Raw genomic sequence first — 21,978 nt, 5'->3', positions numbered from 1 at the left:
TAATTTGATAATTTAATATTCATATTTGTTTGTCTATAGAAAATCTTGTTTTAATGTTTTAGAACCAAACTGCCCAATTAAATATAGACTTGGCAAACATTTCTCCACCTGGATTATTCTTTGTGAAACTTACATTCAAATACATAACCTGTCCAGGAAGATAATACAAGAGCAAAGATCAATGCAAATGAGAGAATCTGGGGGTGGGAATCATATGAACATCTCAACTTATTTAAAGTGAAAACCTTGGATATAAAATTGTTATTTTGTTTTAAATAAGTCACCAGAACATCAGGCATAGTCATATTCAAAATGTAACTGTAGCATCTACATTAATGGGTCATTATACAGACATTAAAATTATTCAATAAAGAATTTTTAATGACATAGCAAATTGCTGCTTCCATATTAACCAAAGAAAGTATTTTCTAGTTTGATCAACATATCAACTGCAGTTTTCTCTAAACAGTAGTACCTTTATGAAAACATTACTTTTAAAAGCTCAGCTAAATTTTTAATAAAAATTTTAAATTCAGATTATACTACATCTCTTTTTTATGATTGCTATTTTGAGTTCTCCAATGCCTGAATTCATCAAGGAATGAGCCTACAAGAGGAACGACTCAGATGTGAAACTTACTACTTGACCCTGAGGTCACAGCAGCAGGCTCAGCTGTAAGAGTCCACCAGTGTGAGTCACTCTTGGAAGTGTAAGAAAAAAAAGGATGAAGACAAGAAAATAAATCCCAGATAAAATTAAAAACTACATACAGACTCTCCCAACATAAAAGTAGCATGTTCAGCTTAGTCTAGATCTAAAAGTGATCTTGAGTCCAGAGTTGACCACAAAATGGGCACTTGTAGAAGTCATGAACATAAAAGCACATGATGGAACTGGGAATTTATGTATTTTAGAAAGGACAAGCACAGAATAGAAGAGAAGTTGAGGATCACTGTGAGAAAAGTGACAGGAGAGAAATCATAGCTGTCATTGAAGGCCATAGTCAGCAGCTCAGATGTAAAACTGCAAATTTACATGAGCTTTGTATTTTAGAGAGATTACTCTGGTGCTGGTGTGGAGAAAGAGCGAGAAGTGAGATGTCAAGACAGGTGCTACTGTACTGTTAAGCAGAGGCCTAAGCCTGAGCTGGGACAGTGACAGGGTGAAGAGGACAATGCAATGCAGACTTGGGTCCAGCAGCCTGCTGGACATGCTGTATGAAGGAGACAGAGCCAGGAGGAACTCTGGACTGGGAGGCACTGGAGGGGATGCTGAGAATTGATGAGCAATAGTATGGAGTATATTTTTATTATGTAAATTTTAAATCACCCTCAGCTTTCTTAACTTTTAGCTTTTGCTTACTTTCTATCTTTTCCTGCACTTTCTGTCTTCTATTTTTTTCTCCCCTCTCCTCCCTTCTCCTCTCCTTCTACCCCCTTTCTTCTTTCCTCCATCTTGCACTTGTTTCCCATACATTCACTCAGGAAGCTTATGAAACCCTCCCCATATACAGGCATTACCCCGAGCACATTGTTCTTGGTCCGTTTCTGTTTGTCTTCTTCCATCATGGAAGAAATCACTTTTACAGCCACAGCTCAGAACACAGGGAGTGAGGCACAGACATGAAATGCTTCGTGTCTTTCAAACTGTACTGAATAACATGTTTTTATATAGGAATCACCACTAATGGCAATTTTCTTTATAGGTAGTGCCATCATTTCTGTTATATTTCTAAAAGAAAATTTGAGAGCCTCGGATTTACTAGGTGAGTAACCATTTAATTCATGTAATCACATGCCTCTTAATCAATAAATAAATACTATATATACAATTTCATACTTAAAAAGAGAAAAATGAATGAAATGGATGCAGATCTCATTTAGGAGTGAGCATCATGTATGGGAGCCGCTGCCTCTGCTCACACAGAGCCTCCAGTTTCATCACATCTGCTGCTAGTGTCATTGGCTAGAACAAACTGTTATTTTGCAGTATTATTGTTGCTAATGTTGTGATACTAGTGTTGGTATGTTGAGCATTTCTCCTGTGGCCCCTGATCCTGATTCCCTTGAGCATAACGTCTTGATAGTGCCCTCACTTTTTCCTTTTCACTTTGGTTTGATTTTTCTGGTAGAATCTTTAGTCAACATTGTCAAATTTTTCATGGTTAAAATGTTTCTCTAAATGTATTCATGTGTGGTTGTATCTTTTCCAACATATTTTTATACATCCTTTTTTATATGTTGTAGTTTATTGGATCATTTGGGAAATCCATATGAAATCAGAAATAAGGACAACCAATGGCTGGGTTATAAAAACTAAAAAGTTAGCTTTTATATTATTTTTCTTATTTATCAAATGTCACAAGGAAACTTCAAATCCTTTCATCTGACATCTGACATCTTTTGTGGTTAATGTGTGATTACTGACTAAATTTACCCAATTTAATAAGTTCATATGGATGGGTAATAGAGGATTTCCTAGCTTGACTATTACTGATAAAATTGTCTTGACTACTAGCAATAAAGAGATAATTATAATTGAATCCTTGTTCTAGTTTTCTTTCTGTTGCTGTGATTAAGATATATATCCCAACAAACACAACTTTAAGGGAGAGACAGTTTCCTTGGCTCACAAATCCATGTTACAGCTCATCACTGCAGGGAGGTCATAGCAGCAGGGACTTGAAGCAGCTGTTCGCATCCACAGTTAAAAGCATCGAGTAAGAACGCATGCCTGGGTGCCACCCCACTCACTCTCTCCATTGTCACACAGTCGGGACACAAACCCACAGGTGTCATTGGCCGCTTCCAGGCTGGGTTTTCCCAGTAAGTATAAGGAAACAGTCCTCCACAGACTTGCCCACAGGCTAACCTGATCTATACAGTCCCTCACTGAAACTCTCTTTCTGGGTGATTCAACCTACTGTCAAGTTGACAGTTAAAACGTTGCACCCTGACTGCAAATTATTTATCTTCCATGATAAAATATGAAAATAAATATGTTTTTAAATAAAAAATAATAATATGTAACATACTGGTGAGGGCATTTTAAACACTGTTTCTGAAGTCAGGCCTACTGACATAGGTGATGAATAAATCTTCACTTGTAGAACTGTAATCCTTTTACTTACTAGATGCCTCTCACACACTCACAATTAGAACAAGAGCTGTTGTTGGACATTACTAAATGTTTCCTGATGGGAAAATCACCTGACTTGAAAGCACTCCTAGCTCTGGCTGGGAAGAGTGACAGAAGTGACATTTGAGGTGCTCTAATGGGACTGGCATAGACTAGATGTGTGCTATGGAGAAGGGCACAGGTCAGGAACTAACCAACCACCACAAAAGTGTGAACAGGTGGCTCAGCAGTTAAGAGCTCTTGTCACTTCTGTGGAGGACCCTGTTTCAAGTGCCAGCACCCACAACAGCCTTCCCTAGCTCCAAAACCAGGGTATCTGATACCGTTTTGTAGAGCACAGATACACATGCAGCCAAGATGTTTAAAGCATAAAGTAAATAAAATTTTAACTTAAAAAAAAAATAAGAATAGAAAAGTAAAGTAAGTTCTTCACGCAGTACAGGCATTGCAGCTGTTTCCTAAAGAGTTAGGGAGAACGCAAGTGAAAGTCCTAACTGTGAAGAATGGAAAAATAGAAGCACTAGCATGTTCAGATGACTTCATTGTGTCTTAAAATCTAAGATCAGCTGAACATTCCTAAGAGCATAAACTAAGTCTTCCTCCCATGGATTCAGCTTTGCTGTGTTCTGTGTGGCCAGTGTAGTCGTATTTTTAGAAATACAAATATCTCTTACTATAATTGACACAATTACTATGATCACTACCATTTCCAAGAGCTTTCCGGAAGATAATGCTAAAAATGTTACACAAAGGATGGGAATACCTCCAGCACCACACATCAAGAAAACAACAAAATTCCCCCAGAGGGGAGCAGCCTTGCCAGGCCACAGGAGGACAATGCAGCCAGTCCTGAGGAGACCTCATAATCTAGGGTCAGATGGAAGGGGAGGAGAACATCCCTTATCAGTGGACTTGGGGAGGGGCATGAAAAGAGAAGAGGGAGGAACTTTGGGGTTGGGAGGGGCTACAGCAGGGATACAAAGTGAATAAACTGTCATTTTAAATAAATAAATTAATTAAAAAGAAAACAACAAAATCAAATGAAGCCTCACATTACTTTCTGTAACCCTTTGACGGGTATGTAATAACAGCTAGCATCTCTTAAACCTTTTTTAACCAGGTACTATGCTGTGTTTTACATGGAATATATTGTTTAAATGTGGGAATAACCCATTTCTAGAAGCAAAATCTGCATCTCAGAGAGGTTAAAGAACTTTCCCAGAGTTGTATAATTGGCAAATGACAGAGCTCCACTCTGACCATGGCAACCTGACAAAGCAGGGGCTTTGGTCAAGGATATGCCTCTAAAGCCATGTGACGTGTGATGTTATTTAAACAAGTTCTGTAAGCCTCAATTTCCTCATCTTTAAAAGTAAGATTCTATTACCTACCCCACAGAATTAAATGAGTGCGTGTATTAAAATTCTTTGAACAAGGCTTGTCATATAAGTACTCAAAAATGTTAGCTATTACTTTTATAACTACTACAACCAGTACCACACACTCAAACTAGTCAGAGGAAACCTCCGTTGGCACTTACTTGAGTGGTTTCCCACAGCTCTAGTCTGTGTTTTTGTTTTGGTTTGGTTTACCTTTCTAACTGAATGCTTTTTGAGTGGAGATGTCACTATTACGTTGCTGTTACTACATTCTTTTAATGTAGTGTTAGAGATGAGAAAGTGGGGCAAGTCATTCATTCTGTAGTCTTTCCTTCAACAAGCAATGGCATGACATTATCATTGTCTGAGATGTGGTAATTCCACGCTGGGAAGGCCTTTCCCCACCTCATTTGCTAATAGGTTAACTTACATGCTACTTTCCTTGTGCCTTCATTACTTTTGCCTTGAGAAAATGTGTCTCTTGCTGTTATAAGCTAAGAATGCATTTTTTCCCTTTATAGGAATTAAAACCAAACAGGAGAGAGAGTAGCTAGTGGTCTTTAAAGGTCAGCATATGCACATGCCAAAAATTGAATTGTCAAAATGTGAAGAGGAATTGCATTATTCTTCCTTGCTTCAAACATATGAAAGCTTGTTTTTCCTGATGGAACAAATGGAGTTTGAGGCTGTGTGGAAACAAGCTGAACTAATTTATTGCCAAATGTTGCTCTGGCCATGAAGCTTTTCATCACTAGCCTTGGAAAATGACCCCCCAAAAGCCTTATCTGAATGGACTCGCCAACCATTATTAATTCAGGCTTTGGCCCCTGCTCTGAATCCTAGTGGATTAATAATTTTAAATTATTTTAGTGATTGTTTTTCCTTAAAAAAAAAAAAAAAAAAGATTTCTCCTCTTTCCTTCATCCAGCCAAAAACTACAGTGTTTTCCTCTTCGCCATCAGTCATCAAATGTATCAAAACTAATAGTCTGTGAGAACCACATTAATTTAGGCCCAGTAATAATCTCATCAAAATACAAATCAGTAAACTCCTCAGCACTCCCCAGAGATGGGTAACTTGATTACTTTAAGTACTACAAATGGTCTCTCTGGGTGGTGAGACCAGCGCCATTTCTTTTCCTTCTTCTTATGCCTGCTCCCAGATCAACATGGCTGGGTTCTGCATCTAGAATAGGAATCCAGCTAAGTGAAGTATCATTGTAGTTGAGAGGACAGTGTCCATTTTGATTTCAAAGAGGCCTCAAGATTGGGACCCTTTCTGGTGGTGAGTCCAGGAGTACTTACGACTTGAGCCTGAGGAAGCCAGACTAGATTGCTCCCCTAGTGTTAATGAATCCAGTTCAGTATTCCAGTATTCCAGGAAAGTAATCCTTGGATTCTCATCAATCAAGAGATAATGCAGTGCCCAAAAGAATTGCTTGGGGTTAGGTTTAGCTGAAAAATTTAAAACTGAAGGCTCTCAGAGTCAGGTCAAGAAGTTAGAAAACTAAAGTTTAGAATTTTAATTAAGAGAAAGATAGTCTGGCAAACAGGACTGTCAGTGAGGAACTGATACATCCTTTTCTATGTGGTACATTGTGGAGGCAGCAAACAAGGACACCTGGAGTCCAGGCTCTGGCCTTTTCATTCCATTCATGCTTTCTTCCCATCCATAAGTATCTCCAGGAGACTTATGGCAGGTAAGTAACCTCCTGAGACAAAGGCTGCATTATCACAGCAGGCTCGTTAAATGTCAAGCATTTCCCAATATAAATTACTCCTCAAAACACTACTTTGGAGCAATATGAATGGCCAAATATGTTTTGGAACTAAGACAGCTTTGTTGTCTTCTAGGCTGTCTTCTATACTCCTAGTAAATGCCGACATGTTGGTGCCTTCGAGCAGCTCCTGGAAAAAGAGCTACTCGAGAACTTCACGAATATGTCTGATGTCTTAGGAATGTTTGTTGGAGCATAAATCTTCTTAAACTTATTCTTGAAAACACTTATTGGGAAATGCTCTCCTAAAGGATATTTAGGGTTAAAAATAGCCAAAACTAGTCAAGGCTCCAGAAGGCTCCATCTATCTAGTCTGAGCGTGTGCTCTGTGCAGCGTGAGGGTTCCCTTCAGGTAGACTAAGGTGTGTGCTTTCCACTCAGCAGCATTCAGAGAGGTGTGAATGTCAACAGTCAAGAACATAGACTGCCTGGCCTTCAGACCAAGCTCACTGGCTGGAAAATACCTGGCACAATAGTTACCCTTCTTCTGATTCATTTTCCTCATTTGTCAGAAGTAGGTAGTAATAATGATTACATATTATACATTGTATGTATTATATATGTTATATACTATAGGATTTAGCTATAATATATGTTGGAATGATATAATTAGATAATAGTAAGCAGTTTTCCCTTATGCATATATTTGCTGTATGGATTTAGTGACTCGTGGTCAGCTACAGTCTAAAAATGTTAGGTAGAAAATTACAGAAGAAAGAAATTTGTAAGCTCTAAGTAACTTGTTAAAGTATGTTGCTTTGCCTGTTCTGTTTTGTTGTTAGTTATTGTTCATCATTTATTGTGCTATTTTTAAGTTAAGCTTGATCATAGTAAATGAACCCAATCCGAAGGTGGTACATTCAGAGAGTCTAAGCACAGGGAGGCCTTGGGTTGTATCCCCACAGGTAAGGCAGGACAACTGTAATCATTCCCCACAGGTTTTTAAAAATAAACATTAAGTTAGTAATGTATAAAACATTTAGAGTTGTGATTGTTCGCCTGGGTGAGTATGTATGGTGCACTTGTGTGTCTGTGCACATTCATGTAATTGCATGAGTTCAGAGGCCAGAGGAGGACATCAAGCACCTTGTTCTCCAGCCCCCTCTTACTTCCCTGAAATAGTATTTACACTGAACTAGAGCTTGGCTGGCTACCAACAAACCCAGTACATCCTCCTGTCCCCATCCTCCACAGAACGGGTTAACTGTGTGTACACAGCCATTCTCAGCTTTTTGTGTGCATGCTAGGAATTTGAATTCAGCTCTCATTATCTGAACAACAAACACTCTACCACTGAACCATATTCCTGCCCCTTTTATTAATCTGTAGTATTTTTAGTGCCACCAATTTCAATATTGATCACAATACTCCTTTCGTGTCAGCCATTCTGGTTTATAAAATATTAGTTTGGGCATCCTAAAGATACCGTCCTCCCTTCAGGCCAATTGCTCTCCCTACTGTAAAAAGTAAGGACTAGCTTGTGTATCTGTTTTATACATTGTACAATTTTACAGGAAAAGGTATTGTTACTTGTATATTACATCAACTGCATGGGAAAGAGCCCAGTCTCTGAAGAGAACTGATTTTCTTTTTTTTGCCAGTGTTGAGATGAGGAAATGCACACACATAGGTACAACACACACACACACACACACACACACACACACACAGGCAAACACATTTACACACACACACACCACATGCAGTAAGCACAGAGAGAAAAACCCTCTTGCAAGACAGACAGGGACTCAGGAGCCAGAAAATCCAGTCTCTTGGGTTTGTTTTTTGTGTATTTGTTTTGTTGTTATTGTTGTTTGTTTTGTTTTGTCTTAAGTATTTGAAGGGTCTTTCTCCCCAGCCCACACCTGTTATAAACTCCTCCAGGCTAGGCCATCAGCAGGGCTCTTTACAGGCCAGACAAAAAGTCCGTAAGACCTTTGTTTTCAACCAACAGCTTTTGTCTCAGATCAGGAAATTGAGGAAGAAGCCAGACATTTTGGAGGCTTGCCATCTTTATCTAGTCTTTGCCCTCTCCCTATATGCCTATCAAGAGAACTGACTTTGGTTTAATGAGAAACAACATTGCTGTTGGGTAGGTCACGAGGAAAGAGATTGGGCCCATCTCTGAATGCTGATTATCCAGCATCCACACACAGTGGGGGGGTTTTGTTTGTTTGTTTTATCACATCTGATAGCCAAATCTTATGCTCATCCATCAGTTTTCAGAATTAGCTGGGACTAAAAATACAATTTTAAATGAATTTTTAGGGTGAACTCAGATGACTCACAGAAGGTAGTGAGTATCCTGAAATGGATCTATTCTAGGTTGTCTGCATTTCTAGAATATTCAGCTGCCTTGACTGGCCTCTTAAGAGAACTACACTTCCCAGGTCTAAAAGGTATGATGGCTTATGCATATGTAGAGATGAGACAGTTCCACGTGGATGAATCATGTACCTGGACTCTTATGGCTAGGAAATAACAGTGAAATTTGAGTTTTGTGAAGACATCGAATTGAAGATCCCAGCCTGATAGGGGTGCATCGGGGAGCACACTCATGGAGCCTGCTTCCTTGGGCTCCAATTCAGACTCCTTCCGCAAGGCAGCAGAAGGTGAACAGCAGGTTTCCGGAGTTTTGTTTTGAAATGCAACAAAAAGAGAAAAGTGTCTTTATAGAAAAAATGTAGAAGCAGCTATGAAACAGCATCAAAAATGAAGTCAAATAAATAAAACTACCTTCAAATGGTGGGATACTTAGATTAAAAAGAAGGAGCCCTTTTTCACAATGTTCTGTGAGAGAAAAGTAGAATGCAAAACAATTTCTATAATATGCTTGCATAAAACCAACAAAACTCGTGCACACACATCTCTAACGAAAAAGCCCAGAAAGAATCCCAGTGCTTGGACAACTGGCGGGCCATCAGCGGCCAGGGGGGACACTTGGCTTTTGGCTGACCCTATATGACCCTCTGGAATTTTGTACCACATATGTATGTCACCAACTCCAAATTACATCACAACATCGGGAACTTGGTGGGTACTGGGTCATGTGGTGAGAAGAAACTTTGGTAAAGGAACTTAAAAGTCAATATGAATTTGGGCTCCACAAAAGTAGAACACTTGGAAGCCATGAGACATTTTAAAGTATGCCCAGTGGATTTATGCTATTTTATCATATCAGATTCAGAAAACTCATTTTATTTTTTTAAAAAAATCTCTTCCTCCTAGGAGCCTAATTTGAAATAATCCTTTGTTTTCCAAAAAAAGAACATGACTAACCAATATTTTCCCAAGTTTATATATGTGTTTTTTATTTTGCTTTTACTGCAGTGTTTAATAATGTATATATATATATATATATTTTTTTTTTTTTTGCATTTTAAAAGTTGGCATTAACAATAGCCCTAAAGCAACTGGAGAGATGGTTCAGCCATTGAGAGCACTGGCTGCTCTTCTAGAGGACGCAGGTTCAATTCCCAGAACCTACATGGCAGCTCACAACTGTGTGTAACTCCATTTCCAGTGGATCTGACACTCTTAGACATACATATAGGCAAAACACCAATGTGCATAAAATATAAATAAATAAAATTTTAAATTGCTTTAAAAAAGAAATAGCTTTAAAAAGTATGTCTACAATCTTGTCTTCACAGTATATTATAGGATAAATGAAAGGAAACCTATTTGTAGCTTTACAATGCCCTGAATAGGTTTGTTATCAAGCTTATGTAACATTAAACACTGTTCTCATAAAATGAGTTCAAAACTTAGACCATGTAATTAAGACAGGTAGAAAATCAGCACCTCAAACTGTAAGATTTTACAGACCGACCTGGCTTGTCCAGCTGGAGTCGAGGCTGTTTGTAAATTATATCCACAGCAGAGTCATGCTCAGTAGTGAAAGAAGGGATCTTTTCAAGTGTAGTATCTGAAAGGGCTACTTAGATAAATGTTTCCCAAGCTTCTAATTATATATAATAAGCAGTTTTTAGTACTTGTCAGAAGAGCCTACCCTCCCTCCCTCCCCTCCTGTCGCCGCCCCTCCCGTGCACATCTCTTCTCTCCATGGTTCTAAGTAATGCTAAAAATCATGACCAGATAGTAATTAGGTTTATGATGTGGTCTGTCTCTACTAACCTAATCCTGGAATTCTAGTTCCCAGTAAATTATTAGAATACTAAAGTGAGGTCCCTCTTGACACAGTTACTTCTGGAAGGACTGATGTCACTGACAGTGACTAAAGTGCCATTGCTGAGTTTCAAAGTCTAGATCACCCTAGGTCACAGGCTCCAGAAATGAGTGAGTGGAGAGCTGGTCATCATGAGGTGGACTTCCCGTCCTCTGGGCCAGGCACTTCCATCTAAACCTAGAGGACCGAGATCTGTATAGGTTCACCTTGTACTTCTGTTAGGGTCCAGGATATGCTGAAGAATGACCCAGAGTAGCACGAAAGCAACAAAAGGCGTTTATTCTGCAGAAGCCCATCATGCTTGGGCCTCCTTACAATATGGCAGCAACCACAAGGGGAGCTTAAAGGCCCCTTTTAAAGCCAGAAAGAAGAATTCCTACTGTGTCCACGTAGCCTTGACTGGGATTGGCAGGTGCCCATGGAGGCTCTGCTCTGGTCAGGACTTAGGTGCTTTTCAAACTGGTAGTTGAGCAGCCTTATCTTCCCCAGGCAGGTGTCTTGGCTGTTTTGATTGGTTGCTCGTTTTCAGTGTTTTTTCTTGTAACTCTTAGGCCTTGTTCTGTCTAGCAAGAAAATGAAGCCTGTCATGGAGTTGGTCAGGCTTATTTAGCCAAGCCCTCTCATCTCCCCGTCAAAGAGGATTCCATCTCAAATCCTTGAGATGGGTCCAAGAGCCGGTATTGAGACTTTAACACCATTGGTCAGACCATGGAGACCTGATCTTTAACAATTTTTTTTCTATTGCTAGGCATAATCATGCAAGGGGCACAAAGCATGACCAGCAGAAATAGAGCAAAAGGCCTATTTTCTGGTATGTCAATAGGTAACCATTTGTCCCCCATGCCAGAGTTTCTTTTGACTTAACATTTCAGCCTGTTAAGTGGGACAATGGGCAACGAATTCTCTTTTGTAATTTCTTATACCTGACATTAGGATGATGCTATCAGGGGCCAAGGCTGAAAAGCTAGTCAGAGTACGGCAATGGGTCCCTTGTCAGAAGCATCTGATTGGTGATCCAGTTGAAGAGACAGGTAGCCATCACATCGGCTGGACTGGTTTACTTCAGCGTTCAGGAAATCCAGATCGCAGTAGCTCGTAATACACAGGTGATCTCTGAATGGAGTCTATCAGTCAGGTGAAAATCTGCTGAGACAAATATAGACTAGAGGCAAAAGTTAAATTTTATCTAGTATTTGAGGAAAGTGAGAAATCCCAAGATGGAAGGGGAAAAAAATCCCATTTCAAGATCAGGTGAGTATACTTATTTGGAGTCTATTTGAGCTGTGACAGATCCATGTCTTATGACTTTTTTTTTATTTCCTGAAGCTCATATGAATTTTAGTTTACAAAAGGAAGTATATTAGTATTACCATTGTATTGAGATCCATATTTTAGAAAAATTAGTTAACAGGTGTCTGTAAGACAGCAGGAGACTCATGCCTTTGAGACTCAGTAAAAGCAAGAAATCTGAAACATTTTCCATTTTATATGCCTTAAATCATTTTCTTCTAGCATTACAACTTGCATTTATATACCTTAGAACACCTTCTTAGACCCTCCAATCTTTATACCTTGCACTTACCAACTTCTTAGACTCTCAACACTTTCTTAGAGGCTTTCCTTCATAACTTTCATTTATTAACCTTGAAATACATTCTTAGACCCACAAACTTTTTTAGATCCTTATAACTTAAACTTTCATATCCTAAGAACTTACATAAACTTTATACTTTTTCTATCCAGTTACTTACTTCCAGGCACAGGTGGTTGATTACTGAAAGCAGTCATTTAAATGAAGGAATAGTAAAAAACTTACATTGAAATCTGTTTACCTTTTAACATGAAGCCTATAAGCAAGGCAAACTTGTTTGCCTTTTTAGATAAGAGAGTTAATACCCACTAGTTTTAACTAGCTAATGAATTGACTGCTGAAGAGTAGGGCTGTTCTTTAGGGCTACAAAGCTACCATTGGCTTAGCCATCAATGTGATCAGAGACCTGAGAAGGATAAATTGAGTCAATCAAAATGACAGAGGTAACTAGTCAGTTCACCACTGAACTGAATTGTTCCCGGATCCTGTGGTTTCAGAGCAGGGGCAGTCCAGCCATCAGGCACAGAAGATGAGAGCCTGTTTCTGTTAAAAAAAAAAAAAAAACATATGAGACTGACCTCACCTTGTTTTCAGCAATGTGAGACAATAACTCTCCAGATGTCCAGTTTTGTCCACAGTTCAGGCTGAGCCTTAGCAGTGGGCCAGTTGGCACAGTCTTGCCCAATGGTCAGCATACCACAATCCAGAGTTGAAGTCATCTGTCATTGTGCCCAAATCTTTTCAGAGACCTTAGGGAGCTACTGCTAGGATTTAGGACTCTGTTTGTCATACTAAGCTTACACATGCGCTAAATGCCATAGTCAGCAGATCTCTGAGAAGCTTGAGGGTCAGCATATCTGAGTTAGTATTTGTCTGCCTTTAGTTGTCTGCTCTAAACTACATCCTGTCAACCTTATAGTCTATACTCATGGCATATTCTGTAAATAAGTGTTTTAGGACCACATCTATTTCAAGTAAATCTAAATAGGCAAACTTTGTAGTTGCCCATCCTAGGCTTAACCTTGAAAATGTAAACAAGAGACTAGATAAAGCTCAATCTTGTAATCAGCTGTATCAGTTATTAGCATATCTTTAAGTATATTTCTGAACTAAAATCAAAGCAAAACTTTCAATCATAGATACAGTTCATAGAGGGACTGGCATATCTTGCTGATCCCATTACATTGCATTATTAAGACTGAATAGCAAAAGCTTACAGGACAGAAGTTGCACTTGGCTCTAAATAGGGTACTGAACACAGTTGGCAGCCCTCAACAAAAAATGGCAGCAGATCATGACTCTCCCACAACCAAGATGGCTGCCAATCATGTGACTACCCTTAGTTAAGATGGTGATGAAACCATGGCCCCACCCTCTTTATCCCTGAATCAACATGGTGGCCAGCCATGTGGTGTTACAGGTCATGGCGGGCAATTTAAAACATAGCCATTAGATGTCACTGCTTGTTCTGCTGTCCCCCATGGTATTCACCTGTGGAGCATTAGCAGTTTCTTGTAACCAAGTTCTAACATTGTAAACAATTAAATGTTTTTAAAATTAATATATCCCAACTTAATGTATCTTTAGAATCACCTATTTTCAGAGTCACCAATACAGTTTCTTGTTAATCTGAACTGACTTGTATAACTTTAAATTTTTAGTATTATACTATAGGTAAGAATATAACTTTGACCTTTCAAATAAAAAAAAAATCCATACCAATTTAAAATGAGACTTGTCTTCTTAGTCTAAAAGGAGATAGGATAATAAGCAGAATTCATTACAACCAAGAGGTTCTGTAATTGTTTCCCTACACCATGTGCCAATTTCAAGATGGCAGAGTCACATCACATGGCAGGCTGTAGACCATGTGGTCCACATGGTTGCCATTTAAAAACATCTGTGTTTCTATAGATGTTACAAATGCATGTGCACACATATATATGTTCTAAACAAGGGTTTGAAATTAAACTTTAAACACCATATCCAATAACTAGTATTCTATAACCAAGACACACAGAACTTAGTAATACCATATACATTTCAGATCAGTCAGAAATAAACATGTACTGGCCATGCATACATTTAAAACAGACAGACAAAGCTTTCCTTACTTCCTGCAGCTATAATTTCAAGAGAAGAGCACTTTGTTATCTGTTGAATCCAGGCAGGAGTTGGGGCGTGTCAGGAGTGTTGATCAGTTGCAGAGACGCCAAGTCTCTGCACACTGCACACTGCAGCCACCCCTTGGCACCTCCTCCACTCTGCCCTCTCATGCCCACTGCCACCGTCGCTACTGAGCGCCCCTCGATCCCTGGAAGAAAAGTAGGCACCATCACGGTGGAAGTACGCAACTTCCCCTCCTGGAGGCCAGGCATGCTGGTGATGCACAAGCAGCGCTAGTCACAACAGCGAGAGCCCCCCCCCCCCCCCCGCCGCCATCTCTGCACTTTTCGGATCCTGCAGGCCTGTGGCAGCAGCGGCAGTGGATGTCCGCCTTCTGATCCTGCCACCCTGGACCTGAGGCACGTTCCCAACCATGCCTAGAGTCACGTGGCTAGTCACATGTGGAGTCACCTGCCAGGAAACTGTGTGCCTGAGCCCAATGGGCAGGGTCACCACCACTACAGCTCTGTTGGCCTAGAACTAAACTCAAGGGGGTAGATGAAGTCTCACCCATGGTTAAATCACTTCAAGAAGCCCCACCAACGACAAGGACATTCAGGAACAGATACAGACAGATGTTCCCGGGGAAATCATAAGCAAAAGCCAAAGGCTTGGTCAACCAAGGAATTGCAGTACCAATTGCTGAATCCAGAACCAACTGAGAGCTTTCATACTCTCCCAAAGAGGGACCTAAAACCAGAACCAAGGAAGAACCTTCGCAAGAATGTCTTCTGCTACCTTGGGCAGGGTTGGGAGGCTTCTAGAACGTCTGCTAACCAACCCCAAGGGCCAATTCCAACTCCCTTTGCAAAAAGAAACTAAAAACAAGAATGCAGACACAAAGAAACACACTACATAAACAAATATTCTCTGATGGGGCACCCTTCCTAACTCATCAATCAGCAGAGAAATCAGAGGTTCCCCTTAAATGCCCTACTTCTTTTTTTCTCTATTTTTTTAATTCTTTATTAATTACACTTTATTCACCTTGTATCCCCCTGTGGTTCCCTCCCTTCTCCCATCCCAATCCCTCCTTTCCTCCCCTTTCTGCACGCATGCCCCTTCCCAAGTCCACTGATAGGGGAGGTCTTTTCTTTCCTTCTGATCCTAGTCTATTAGGTCTCATCAGGAGTGGCTGCATTGTCTTCCTCTGTGGCCTGGTAAGGCTGTTCCCCCTCAAGGGGAGGTGATCAAAGAGCAGGCCAATCAGTTCATGTCAGAGACAGTCCCTGTTCCCATTACTATGGAACCCAGTTGGACACTGAACTGCCATGGGCTACATCTGTGCAGGGGTCTTAGGTTATCTCCATGCATGGTCCTTGGTTGGATTATTAGTCTCAGGAAAGACCCCTGTGCTCAGATTTTTTTGGTTCTCTTGCTCTCCTTGTGGAGTTCCTGTCCTCTCCAGATCTTACTGTTTCCCACTTCTTTCATAAGATTCCCTGCACTCTGTCCAAAGGTTGCCCATAAGTCTCAGCATCTGCTTTGATAGTCTGCATGGCAGAGCCTTTCAGAGGCCCTATGTGGCAGGCTCCTGACTTGTTCCCTCTTTTCTCCTTCTTCTGATGTCCATCCTCTTTGCCTTTCTGGATAGGGATTGAGCATTTTAGCAAGAGTTCTCCCTCTTGATTAGTTTCTTTAGGTGTACAGATTTTAGTAGGTTTATCCTATATTATATGTCTGTATGAGTGAGTATATATAACGCCCTACTTCTTGAGCAGGTGGCTTCAGCAGATTCCTGGCCAATGCATCAGATGTTAGGTTCTGGAGTACACTGAAAAGATGACCCCAGAATTAAATAGCATGCAAGCACTAAAGGGCATTTATTTTTCAGAAATCCAGCATGCTTGGGTTGTCACCTTTACAACATGGCAGCAACCACAAAGGGAGCTCAAAGGCCCCTTTTAAAGCCAGAAAGAGGAATTCCTACTGCGGCTACATAACCTTGATTGAGATTGGTTGATCTCCATGGAAGCTATGTGACTCTAGTCAGGATTTAGGTGCTTTTCAAATGAGTAGTTAAGCAACCTTATCTTCCCAAGGACAGATGTCTTGGCTGTTTCTGATTGGTTTTTCTTTTTCTGTGGTTTTTTTTTTTTTTTCCTGTAACTCTTAGACCTGTTCTGTCTAGCAAGAAAATGATGCCTGTCATGGAGTTGGTCAGGCTTACTTAGCCAGACTCTCTCACTTCATGGTATGGAAATAGGCTGATGAGTGTGCCTTTACCTCTCCGTGTGTGCATGTTTTACTCTTCTCTGTCTTTGGAGAAACTTTCCTGAAGAAGAGAGGATTCACCTGGAACGACAGAGAAAGTCTGAAATTATGTCATGCTCTGTCTGCTCCCTGGATTTTATTGTCCTTTAAGGATGTGATGTTCTTTAGGGACAGTTTGGTGGCTTGTATTTTAATGAGACCAGTTGTGATTGAGGGTCAGGAACTGCCTTCATTTTAATAAGTAATGGTTGTGTCAAGAAAAGGTTTAAACTAACCATGTTGATAATGCACACCTGTAATCCCAGTATTTGGGAGATTGAGACAGGAGGAGGAGCTGTGGGTTCAAGGGCAGCCCGTATGAGTTTCAAACCAGCTAAGACTACACAGCAAGACCCTGTCCAGACTAGAAAGAGGAATAAAGAAAATTTTTATTTTTTTTTTTCAGTTTGCTTTGTCTTTTCTTTTCTTATTCAAAGGTATGACACTGTCATTTGCTGGAACATATCTGTTGGTGAATTTTGCTCCAAATATCACCCAGGCTATCTCAGCAAGAACAGTACAGTATTACTTTGTTGGCTGGCAGTTCCTGGTCTATGTGGTAAGAGTTCTAAATCTCTTATTGTTTCAAAAGTATAATCTCTAGACCACTGGTAGCTACAGTGTTAAAGCTACACAACCCTTTCTTGTCAGCACAGTGATTTACTAAAATGTAAGCATATATGATCTGTGCCCTTCCCTGCCGTTTGGGATTGTGGCTGCTATTGGTCCACAAGGGCAGATGGAGCAAGGACGACAGACGGGGAGTTTGGAAGTCCCGAGAGCATGGATGGAAATGACAACTTCCTGGGACCAGCTTTGGAGAGGCAGATCAATTTTATTCAGGGCAAACAAAGATTGTATAGAACTTTGGGAAGGGTATAGGGATATTCAGGGATGGCAAAGGCCATTGGCTCAAGGGCTAAAATACTGAGATGCCTCATTTACATGGAGAGGCATTCCAGGGATCCCTGGAGTTTGCTGAATGGGTTCTTATCAGGAGAAAGGGAGTTGGACCTATAATTTCCAAAGGGCTACATGACATTTCTCAGGTAGAAATTGTGGAGGTCTCAGTCCCTGGGGAGAGAAGCCCTCCATTTTGCACTGAGCTCAGGGTTTTCTCACCATGACAGACTGCAATGTTAACAGCAGAGTTTCCAGACAATAATCAGTACTGAAGGATTTGAGATACTAAGTGACTGTTGTAACATCTTTACAGAAAGTCCTTATTGAGGTCAAAGCAACAACAGTGGTACACACCCAAGGGATGTGAGGAAGGAAGGAAGGAAGGAAGGAAGGAAGGAAGGAAGGAAGGAAGGAAGGAAGGAAGGAAAGAAGAAGCTGGTATAATAGGCACTTGAAGACATTAATTGGGGTATTTTATTTGATATAGTGGCTGCATCTGGCAAGTATAAAGAAAGAACTAGATCAAAACAGTAGATATGTAACTTATTACAGAATGGAGCTAAGACTGGAGAAAAGAACATTCTAAAAAGGGGAAGTAGTAGAAAAAACTGGAATTGTCCAAGTGAGCATTTAGTTAAGCATTAAGCATTAAGAATTAGTTTGGCTTCTTTAGTTCTTTGTATATACTCGATATTAGTCCTCTGTCAGATAAAGGGTTAGTGAAGATTCTTTCCCAATCTGTAGGCAGGCGTTTTGTTTTGATGACAGTGTCCTTTGCTTTACAGAGCTTTTCAGTTTCATGAGGTCCCATTTATTGATTGTTGCTCTTAGAGCCTGTGCTGTTGGTGTTCTGTTCAGGAAGTTGTCTCCTGTGCCAATGAGTTCTAGGCTGTTCCCCACTTTTTCTTCTAACCGATTTAGAGTATCTGGTTAAAGAAGCTGAAAAGCAGCAAACCAAGTAATCCAATTAAAAAATGAGGAACAGAGCTAAAGAGAGAATTCTCGACAGAGGAATATCGAATGGCAGAGAAACACTTAAAGAAATGCTCATCCTCATTAGCCATCAGGGAAATGCAAATCAAAACGACCCTGAGATATCACCTTACACCCATCAGAATGGCCAAAATGAAAAACTCAAGGGACAACACATGCTGGAGAGGTTGTGGAGAAAGGGGAACCCTCCTCCACTGCTGGTGGGAATGTAAACTGGTACAACCACTCTGGAAATCTATCTGGCGCTTTCTAAGACAATTAGGAATAGTGCTTCCTCAAGACCCAGCTATACCACTCCTAGGTATATACCCAAAATTTGCTCAAGTACACAAAAGGGATATTTGTTCAACCATGTTTGTAGCAGCTTTATTTGTAATAGCCAGAACCTGGAAACAACCCAGATGTCCATCAACGGAGGAATGGGTACAGAAATTGTGGTATTTTTACACAATGGAATACTACTCAGCAATCAAAAGGGAGGAAATCATGAAATTTGCAGGCAAATGGTGGGATCTAGAAAAGATCATCCTGAGTGAAATATCCCAGAAGGAGAAAGACAAACACAGTATATACTCACTTATATAGACCTATAAGATATGATAAACATAATGAAATCTATACACCTAAAAAAGATAATCAAGAGAGCAGACATGGGGTAAGATGATCAATCCTCGTGTTGAAAGACAGAGGGGATGCGCATTGAACATTGACAGGAGCCTAATGAGTGCATTTGAAAGACTCTTAACTAGCAGTGTTTTCAAAGCAAAGACTCATGACCAAACCTTTGGCAGAGTACAGGGAATCATAAGAAAGAAGGGGAGTTAGTCTGATGAGGAAAGGATAGGAGCTCCACAAGGACCAAATTTATCTGGGCACGGGATCTTTTCTGAGTCTGACATGCAACCAAGGACCATGTATGAATGTAACCTAGAACCTCTGCTCAGATGTAGCCTGTGGTAGCTCAGTAACCAATTGGTTTCCCATAGTGAGGGGAACAAGGACTATTTCTAACAGGAACTCAATGACTGGCTCTTTGGCCTCCCCACCCCCAAGGGAGGAGCAGTCCTGTTAGGCCACAGAGGAGAGCTTTGCAGCCAGTCCTGAAGTTACCTGATAAAACAGGATCAGATGAATGGGGAGGAGGTCCCCCCTATCAGTGGACTTGGCAAGGGGCACGGTGGAGATGAGGGAGGGAGGGAGGGACTGGGAGGGAATGAGGGATCAGGACACGGCTGGGATACAGAGTTAATAAAATGTAACTGATAAGAAAAAAATAAAATTATAAAAAAAAAAAAAAAGAATTAGTTTGGCAAAAAAAAAAAAACAAACAACTTGTAAATTTGATAATGAAGGATAAAGTGTACAGACTCATACTAATTCTAAGACTTCTTACAATTATAAGTGACCTCAAAAGGTATCTGATCTAATGTAAAAAAAGATTACAGACAATATTAAAAACATGTTGTTGACATTTACAGGTTTTACAGGTAAACTTTGCTCGTATGTATAACTGTATAACTCAGGCTCATGTAACAGCAGTCTACATGACAAGAGTTCTCTGTCTCACTATCTCCAACATAATTCTCTGCTGTCTCCCTGTTTATTCCTTTTTCCTACCCTATAAAAAAAAGTTAATTTCTGTTTTTTAAGCATTGGTATTACATACACCATTAACAAACCATCCTGTAGCCTTCCAAGTCAGCCACTCTTTCAGCTCCCATCCACTTCTTTCTCATTACATCTAGTATCTCTCTCCATATATTGCTGACAGAGTATAGACAGGGAGAGAGAGAATTCTTGAACTTTGTGCCGTGTTCCTATCATCTCCTTGAATGTCACCTCTTCATTGCCTCTCTTGGTGTGTTTTACATTTCTGTCCTCTGAATAATGTATCTCAGGCTCTTTGCGAGCAGCTCCTTCTCTGCCAACTGCTGCCAATGTCCACTTATATAATCTATGCTACCAAGGTCTTCTAAAATGATCCTGTTCTAGTTTGTTTTTCTATTGCTGTGATAAACCATGACCAAAAGCAAAGGGGGGGGGGGAAGGAGGTTATTTGGTTTACAGTTTATAGTACATGTTCAACAGAAACTAAGCAAGAGCTCAAAGCAGGAACCTAGAGGTAAGAAATGAAGAGGAAAACATGGAGTAACAGGATAATGTGGCTTACTGGTTTGCTTACCAGTTCTCTCAACTTACTTTCATACACAACCCAGGATCACCTGTCCGGGTAAAACTACCCACACTGGCCTGATTCCTCCCATATCAGTCATTAAGAAAATGCCTCCACAGACCTGTCCCTAGGCCAGCCTGGTAGAGGTGATTCTTAAGCTAAGGTTCCCTTCCAGGGAACTAATTTCTCCATTGGCTATGCTTTTTACAGGTCACATTATGACTTAATTACCTATTTACCTGTCCTCTATTCCAGCAATGTCATTCCACAAAAGATTATTGGTTAATCAGTCAATCCATCAACACATCAGTGTCCTTCCTATAGAAACACTTGTGATGTATTAATATCCAGGCTTTCATTCTTGATTGCATAATTTCTGTCACTTCCCAACTCTTCTGTAGCCCTTGCTCGTACCTCAGTTTTGGGCATTGGGCATCCCAAGTCAAGCTAGCCTCCCAGAGTCTTTGATACTCTGTGCCCTCACTCTGCCCCATTTCTTTTCCTGCTTGCATAGTCTTCTAACTACCACAGCTTTCATCAGTCAACCCTAAGTGCTAGAAGGAGCTTGAATCTCGGGTTTACTTCTGTTCTTCACACTTTATTGAATATTTCATGGTAGGGCAGGCTTGAAATCTGACCAACACATTACGACTCTTTGCCTACAGGCAAAACAAATGCTTCATCTAGTAACAAAAGAGTGACATAGCCTGTGACCAGAAAATTAATAGCCTGAGTTGGATCCTCTGGAGATTAAAGATGCATCAAACCTTCTTTCCTGAAATAAACTACATGGTTTAATGATGATGTATCTTGTATTGTTTTTAATACCAGGGAACACATCTGCAATAGACAAAGCTGCCTTTTTAAATCTTCACTTTTCTCTGTGGTACTGGAGGTTGGCACTGTCTTACTTAGCACACCCTAGGCGTGTAGACAACTGCTGAGCCATAACCCTGCCCGCAAACTAGTTATCAAATCTTAAAGACCAACAAAAACATTCTAAATTTAATTACATTTTATTATTTTATAAATCTAACTTTTATATAATATTTTTAATCTTTGAGAACTATATACATGTATACAGTGTGTTTTAATTATAGTCTCTGGATTCCCCCTAACTCCTCCCAGTTTCACCCCTAATCCCCAACCCCTTCACAACTAAATGTCCTCAAAGGTAACACTTAAGTTCATGTATTTACTTAGCCATTCAATATAGTATATAGTATAGTACAGTACAGTATAATATAGAATATATTATAACCTGGGTAATAGAGAGGAATTCTTATAGACAAAAGCTTATCATTCTAGGAGAGTCCTCTACTTATAAAAAAAAAGCATATTATAATAATGAAAGCTATTTCAAAATAAATTCCACACAGAAAAGTTTAACTACTTTCAAGTATTTGTGAGATAGC

At 40.1% G+C, this 21,978-nt stretch overlaps 1 protein-coding gene across 2 annotated transcripts in view; it reads left to right on the top strand.

Annotated features, from left to right (window-relative positions):
* Window positions 1-21,978, top strand: part of Nipal2 (NIPA like domain containing 2) — a 99,315-nt gene that overhangs the window by 49,092 nt on the left and 28,245 nt on the right. For both annotated transcript variants that reach the window (XM_055620181.1, XM_055620189.1), the window contains 2 exons: window positions 1,707-1,766; window positions 16,932-17,053. In XM_055620181.1, coding sequence (XP_055476156.1) covers window positions 1,707-1,766; window positions 16,932-17,053 — 182 coding nt within the window. The remainder of the gene's footprint in view (window positions 1-1,706; window positions 1,767-16,931; window positions 17,054-21,978) is intronic.

Source organism: Psammomys obesus, unplaced genomic scaffold (assembly GCF_907164565.1).
Source record: "Psammomys obesus unplaced genomic scaffold, mPsaObe1.curated_primary_1811, whole genome shotgun sequence".
Taxonomy (NCBI): Eukaryota; Metazoa; Chordata; class Mammalia; order Rodentia; family Muridae; genus Psammomys; species Psammomys obesus.
This window is presented reverse-complemented; position numbering and strand designations above follow the sequence as displayed.